The following is a 7,750-nucleotide window of genomic DNA, read 5'->3' as shown; positions in this document are numbered from 1 at the left end:
CGTCATCCGATTCAGCAAGAGGAGGAGCGCACATCGGCAGCAGCCAGCGATGTCTAGAAGTTACATGACAGAGAGATGCACGTTCAGCTCTGATGATTGCAGCTCTGGATGTGACATAAACATAAGACATGATGGGATGTAACAGTAATAACACAGATCTGTGACGGCAGCTCTGGATATCTAGAAACTGTAACAATATGTAACAGCAGGAAGGACAATGCTGAGTGCAGTATGTGCTGTGGATGTGACCGGATGAGACAGAGTATACCAGCAGAATGATGATTGCAGCTCTGGATGTGACATCAGTATAAGACATGATGGGATGTAACAGTAATAACACAGATCTCTGACGGCAGCTCTGGATATCTAGAAACTGTAACAATATGTAACAGAAGGAAGGACAATGCTGAGTGCAGTATGTGCTATGGATGTGACCGGAGGAGACAGAGTATACCAGCAGAATGGTGATTGCAGCTCTGGATGTGACAACAATATAAGACATGATGGGATGTAACAGTAATAACGCAGATCTGTGGAGGCAGCTCTGGATATCTAGAAACTGTGACAATATGTAACAGCAGGAAGGACAATGCTGAGTGCAGTATGTGCTATGGATGTGACCGGAGGAGACAGAGTATACCAGCAGAATGGTGATTGCAGCTCTGGATGTGACATCAGTATAAGACATGATGGGATGTAACAGTTATAACACAGATCTCTGACGGCAGCTCTGGATATCTAGAAACTGTGACAATATGTAACAGCAGGAAGGACAATGCTGAGTGCAGTATGTGCTGTGGATGTGACCGGAGGAGACAGAGTATACCAGCACAATGATGATTGCAGCTCTGGGTGCAGCTGCAGTAGGAATATAATATCTATCACAGAAGGATGAGAAGTGGAATCAGTTTTGTAGTATTTGAAATGTATTTATATAATAGTAAATTAGTACAAATCCCCCTCCCCCTCTTAGTTTTGTACGTCTCATCCTGGAAATGTTTATGGTAAGACTTTTTCTGCTTTTTAAGGATGTCACCTCTGCCAGGACTTTATCAGGCACACCTGGATCTCCTTCACCCTGTAGCCATAGATAAGTGGGTGGATGGTGGCAGGGAAGAGGAAGTATATGGCGCTGGTGAGGTTCTGGACATCGATGGAGATGGCCATCCTGTAGGCAATGGATGACAACAAGCCACAGGAGTAGTTTAACACAATGACACTCAGGTGAGTCCCACAGGTGTGGAGCGTCTTGTGGCGGGCCTTCCCTGTAGCTATATTCATGGCCGTATAGAGGATCCTGGAGTAAGAGACCAAGAGCAGAGAGATGTCCATGGCGGTCACTAGGATCCTCACCATCAGACCCACAATTTCTTTGTTGTGCATATTCCCACAGCCCAGGTTCAGAAGAGCCATATTTTCACACGCAAAGTCTAAGATGAGGTTAGAGAAGCAGAACTCCACCTGGGAAGCCACAATTATAATAGGAGAAACCAGGAGGCTACACTCAACAAGGCTCACGATGGAAAGCTGGAGCAGCAGGCGGCTGGTCATGACGTCATGATAGTGCAGAGGTCTACAGATCGCCACATAGCGGTCCAATGCCATCAACAAAAGAACATTGGACTCAAACATGACCATGGCATACATGAAGAACATCTGGAAGAGGCAGCCACCAAGAGAGATGTGGTCCAGTCCACAGAGCAGCGCCAGTAGAGTGTTGGGGACAATGGCGGTGGTACAGCAGATGTTAACCGCGAAGAGAAGAGCAATGAGGTGATACATGGGGGACTGAAGGCTCCTCTCCACCAAGATCCTGTATATGATGATCAGATTTCCAGCCAAGATCACAATGTACACACTGAAGAACGGGATGGAAAGAAGTTCTCTGTAGGAAGAAACTCCGGGGAATCCTTGCAGGACAAATTCTGTGTAGGACACGGATAAGGTCTGGTTCTCAAGCCGAAGATCCATTGAACTCAGGTCAACCCTGCAAAATGAAGGAGGAGGAAGAAGAAGGAGAGATACTGCAGATACTCTGGACATTATTCATCTTATAGACTGCGTCCACATTCATCTGGCCACCTTAGTAGATTCCTTCCGGCATAGTGGGAAAATTATGCCAAAAAGATCCTATATGGGGGTCTCCCTAGAATATCACACCGGTGCCCTCAAATGTCATCAACTGGGTCTGATTTCACCATGAAACTGAGATATGTCACTCCGAAACAATGTCCAAGCATCTGCCATCCCGGCATGTTTGATGGGGGACGTATCGGTAAATCTGGGCTTTAACCCCTTTTCTCTCAAGGTCAGAGGGAATCCTAGAGGTTGGATCTCACCTATTACCCGTCATCATGGGGTCGGGCCATGATCTGGACCTTACCTATCATCTGTCATCATGGGGTCGGGCCATGATCTGGACCTTACCTATCATCTGTCATCATGGGGTCGGGCCATGATCTGGACCTTACCTATCATCTGTCATCATGGGGTCGGGCCATGATCTGGACCTTACCTATCATCTGTCATCATGGGGTCGGGCCATGATCTGGACCTTACCTATCATCTGTCATCATGGGGTCGGGCCATGATCTCCGTCATTGTCCTTACAGGTGCAGTGGCAAAGTCATGTATAATAATGCACTTCAGAGCCTTCATAGTGACTTATCTGCAGAACAGGACATAAATGTTCACCTCCTAGAGGTAAAGGAACCTCTTGAAGGCACCATTATCAATAAGAGAGATCTCTTATATCTAAAGAACTAGAGATGATCCTTTCATTATCTTGGAGCTCTGGGTCCTGGGCTCGGGAGCGTGAACGAGGATAGATTTCCCTTCCATAAAGTGAAGTTCTTCCTCTGCTTGGGTGGTCCAGCGATATATGAGCAGCCCCCTGATCCCATTGACAAGATGATTCCACAAATTCCTGACTCTCACCGGTGGGATCCAGTGACTCCTCCAGCGTCTGTCCCTCATCAGTCCGAGCCTAAGACTTCTCCCAGCATCTGTATCCAATGAAATGAACATGGGGAACAGAGAAGCTTTAATATCACATGTGCAGTACCGGCCTCCAATCCCTGGGGGCGCCACTAATTACTAGTGTTATCCAGAAATTCCCACCTCAAGAGAATAAATCATGATTATTAGTCTGCGGAGATATTTGTCACATGGGAAATAACAATTAACCCCTTCCCTCCGAGTCTCTTTTTGGTTATTGCATTTTCATTTTTTCACTCCGCACCTTCAAAATCTATAAGTTTTTTATTTTCCATGTACAGAGCTGTGCACTTAGTGAAGCCAAACCTGAAGAGATCGATATTTATAATTCCACATTGCAGACACTTACAGTCCTATACGTGAACACTGTTAGTCCTACTTGACTCAATGTCCAATCCCAACCCTAGAAGGGGTATTTACGTCAATCTGACATTCTGACATGACCTTCTTAGTAGCTGATTGGTGTCTAATACTTGGCTACTTTTTTCAGTATTTTCCACGAATTTCTACCCCACAGTCTCTCAAGCCCTTGTAAAATAAAGTAATAAAATAATGTAGTTTTCAATTAAACAGGAATATTTGAGCAGATACGACAGCAGACCCTGTGATACCTTCACCACACAAGTGCATTGTGACTCAGAAGGACGAGACAAGTCCTGAGTTTTATAGAAAGTCCCTCATTAGTCTTACCCTCTGCCAATCATGAAAATGTTCAAAAAGAAGGATTTTCCTGGTTATTATTGGACTGGTACTATTATCCTGAATCTGTGGCAGGACTTTATCAGGCGCATCCGGATCTCCTTCACCCTGTAGCCATAGATAAGTAGGGGGATGGTGGCAGGGAAGAGGAAGTCTATGGCGCTGGTGAGGTTCTGGAAGAGATTGGCATCATGTAGGCAATGGACAGCAGTAATCCACAGGAATAGTTTAAGACGACTGCACTTAGATGAGTCCGGCAGGTCTGGAGCGTCTTGTGATGACTTGTCCCTGTGGGTATCTTCATGGCCGTATAGAAGATCCTGGAATAAGAGACCAGAAGCAGAGAGATGTCCATCGCAGTCACTAGGATCCTCACCATCAGACCCACAACTTGGATGTTCTGCATATTTCCACAACCCAAGTTCAGGAGAACGACATTTTCACACGCAAAGTCCAGGATGACATTAGAGAGGCAGAACTACACTCTGGAGGCCACAAAGATTATGGGGGGGCGCCAAGAGGCTTCATTCAACAAGGCTCATGATGGAAAGCTGGAGCAGCAGGCGGCTGGTCATCACGTCATGATAGTGCAGAGGTCTACAGATCACCACATAGCGGTCCAATGCCATCAACAAAAGAACATTGGACTCAAACATGACCATGGCATACATGAAGAACATCTGGAAGAGGCAGCCACCAAGAGAGATGCGGTCCAGTCCACACAGCAGCGCCAGAAGAGTGTCGGGGACAATGGCGGTGGTACAGCAGATGTTAACCGCGAAGAGAAGAGCAATGAGGTGATACATGGGGGACTGAAGGCTCCTCTCCACCAAGATCCTGTATATGACGATCAGATTCCCCGTCATGATCACAATGAAGACACCGAAGAACGGGATTGGTAAAAGTTCTCTGAAGCTTAAAAATTCTGGGAATCCCCGAAGGACAAATTCTATGTAAGACAAGGATGAAGTTTGGTTCTCAAGCAAAAGATCTGCTGCTGCAGCCACAGTGACCTTCAGATAGGCTGGTAAAGGTGTCTTTTATCATTTCCCCTGAAAAGGGTCCGCAACTACAACCTCTGCAAAAAGAAAAATCATTACTGAACCATAAAAATTGAAAAGAAAGGGAATTTTTTTTCACTACAATGAAAACTAAATATATAAAAAAAACTGTTTCTTATGCAATACAGTGAACAAAAACAGCAAAAAAAAAAGTTAAAAACAATGTGAATCACAGAAATTTTATTTTTTTGGATCCCCCCACGAAAGAGAGGGTTCATACAATAATCAATAAGGTATCGCCACCACAAATTGCTGTCACTAAAAATGTATCTCGTCCCATAAAAAATAAACCCTCATCAAAAACAAACATTTTATAGCTCGCATGGTCGCCAGTGAGAAACACAACATTCACACGAGCTTCAAGGCAAAAGTTTCTTTTTTTATACTTTATTAAGTGATCAAGAGTTTTACGAGTCCAAAGTTTGTAAAATGAAAACTACAGGCCTCTGTGCAAAAAACAGGCCCTCGCAAAATGTCAAAACTTGTGACACTTGACGAAGACGAAAAAAGTTTTTTTCTTTGCCCAGAAGGATTTCATTCTGCACATGTAAGTGCTCACTCCATAGGCAAGACCAGACTCAACATCTCATTTTTTTTTAAGGTCTACACAATTTGGTTGTAGGAACTACTGTAGGAACTTCGAGCAGACTGGGCCTGGGGGGTTCTCGCCCACATAAGGAGGCATGATACATAGTCAGGGGGATGTCATAGATTATACATGGAAGGGGGTGCAAGATGTACCTATATCAGAATATGAGCCCCCCGCCCCCCCCATTCAAACAACCACAGGTGGGATCAGTAAGTTGCTGACTCAGCAGTGGGATGTGACGTCTCCTCCAGTGTCTCCCCCCAAGCCCAGGACCACTCATAGCATCTCGCTGCAGTCACCAGTGAGTGCAGTGATGGTGGAGTCCAGAGAAGCTTTGATATCAGACATGCACTACCGGCCTCCCATCCCCGGGGGCGCCACTAATTACAAGTGTTCTTCTGAAATTCCCACCACATGAAGAAATCATATTGTTTATTCGGCAGAGATATTTGTTACAAAGTTCTTATACATATCATTTGGCTGAATGTGAACTGAATGGAAACGTTATTTAGAGGGGCTTTCCCATCTTAAATAGCTGATAGGTCCAGGGATCGTAGGTCTCTGGTCTTGGATAGAGCGGTGATTGGGACTGACCGGTCAAGCTTACGGGGGCGCAGAAAATAGCTGAGCATAAGTGGTGATTATATTCCATTCAGAAGACTTGTCTCACACACTGAAAGGTTCTTCATAGACCACAGGACTGATAAGACACTGGCAGAGGTGGCATCTAGTAACTTACAACAGATCCAGAACTCCATTAGATGTCTTCCGCTCCACACTGCACCCCGAAATATACCAAAGATATCCCTGCCATCTTGTGTTGGGTCGTCACCCCAGTTGTGTCATGGTCTGGCAGTGATGCTTTGTCACAGTCTCTCTGAGATGCCCAGGCCTGTCATTCAGCCTGATCTGTTACAGTGTGCCACCGGCAGACCAATACAGAGCTACGGTAAAAAACCCCTATAAAAAGTGGACACCACACAGTGTATATTTGTATTTGAAGGCAGAGCAGAGAATAATGTGATCTGCTACAATAATCCGTGCAGGAAGGAGATGGAAGCCCTGCTGGACACCAGTGAGGAAATTGCTAATGTTTGAGGCACTTTCTGCTCTGATCAGCAGCAGGTCTAAGCTTCTTCTTCATATTTGTGCTATCATTGGCCACTAGATTGGGGTGCGGCTGTAATATTGATCTTTATTCAGTATCTGTTCACCATTCTGTACCAGGATCTCTCCGTGTGCGTTAAACTTGTTTCATTAAAAAATAGTGACCAGGTCCTAAGACGCGATAAAACTTGTTTGACCTTCCATAAGGGAGTTCTGACTGGCCAGAGACACATGGCACCCACCTCCTCCTGACCACTGCCTCTTATTGGAACATAGAGATACAGTCGGGGTGGAGCAGTTCAGTCCCTAGTTTAAGGACCTCTGATTGGTCGGGCAACTGCACACAAATGTCTGGTGGTGCTACACACGTATGAGAAGTGGAGGGCTGGAGGCTCTTCTATCTTTTATATTTCCAGGGTAGTATTGCACTTGGGGGTTGGTTTAGGAGGCCATGGGTTCTGGGCTCCACATATCTGAACGCACTACAAGGTACTGGGTGGGAATTCTACACTAAAAACATCTTAAAAGACATCATTACATTTCATTGTTCCTTGGAACTTCTTCTCCAGGAGCTTCTCCGACATCTTCTGATCTCCTTCACCATAGATTGGGTTCACTGTGGTCGGCAGCAGGAGATAGATGGCGCTGAGGAGAAATGGATATGCGCATCCTGTATATGATGGATGATCTGATTGTGCAGATGTATATAAACATGGCCACCAGGAGATGGGTCCCACAGTTGTTCAGGACCTTAATAGGGGTGATCCCAGTGGCCATCTTCATGGAGGTTGGGGGAGTAGGACAGAACCAGAAGACTGAAGTCTCCCAATGGGATAAAGCTCCAGACAACTAGACTTACTGGGGCACATTTACTAAGGGTCCGCCATTGTGTCGGGTTTCTCGAATATTTCCGTTTTGCGCCGAATTGCCCCGGGTTTTTGGCGCGGGCTTGAATTTGTCAGAAATCGGGGGCGTGCCATCCCAATGGACTCTGACAAACCACAGAATTTAACAACGAAATTGTGTTGCAAGATCAAGCACTCACACGCACCAGGAAGAAGAAGGTGAACTCCGGGGACCTCATCCGGGAAGCGACGGATGCAGGAAATCAGATGCGTGACCTTAGTGAATCGTGGCAGCTCCGAATCCTCGTCGGACAATGCACGAGGGGGCGGGAGGGTTGGGCATTGCGACAGGACCGGGTAAGTAAATGTGTCCAACTATCTTCTGCTTGGTGAAGCAGCTAAAGGACCAAACCAGGAGGAACTTTGGGTTGAAGGAAGTCATACATGAAACA

General features: G+C 45.8%; 1 protein-coding gene and 1 pseudogene across 1 annotated transcript; both read right to left on the bottom strand.

Moving 5' to 3' along the window:
• Window positions 1-1,032: 1,032 nt before the first annotated feature.
• On the bottom strand, window positions 1,033-1,971 carry LOC140116393 (olfactory receptor 52Z1P-like). The gene has a single exon (XM_072132919.1). The coding sequence runs from the start codon at window positions 1,969-1,971 to the stop codon at window positions 1,033-1,035; it is 939 nt and encodes a 312-aa protein (XP_071989020.1).
• Window positions 1,972-3,734: 1,763 nt separating this feature from the next.
• LOC140116370 (olfactory receptor 52Z1P-like) lies at window positions 3,735-7,037 on the bottom strand (annotated as a pseudogene).
• Between the last annotated feature and the right edge of the window lie 713 nt (window positions 7,038-7,750).

The sequence above is a fragment of the Engystomops pustulosus genome, chromosome 2 (assembly GCF_040894005.1).
Source record: "Engystomops pustulosus chromosome 2, aEngPut4.maternal, whole genome shotgun sequence".
NCBI classification, from domain to species: Eukaryota; Metazoa; Chordata; class Amphibia; order Anura; family Leptodactylidae; genus Engystomops; species Engystomops pustulosus.
Note: the sequence above shows the minus strand (reverse complement) of the source record. Positions and strands in the feature narration are given on the sequence as shown.

What these genes read in the sequence shown, in the direction of transcription:
- LOC140116393 (XM_072132919.1), bottom strand. Translation starts at nt 1,971, where the DNA reads ATGGATCTTCGGCTTGAGAACCAGACCTTATCCGTGTCCTACACAGAA.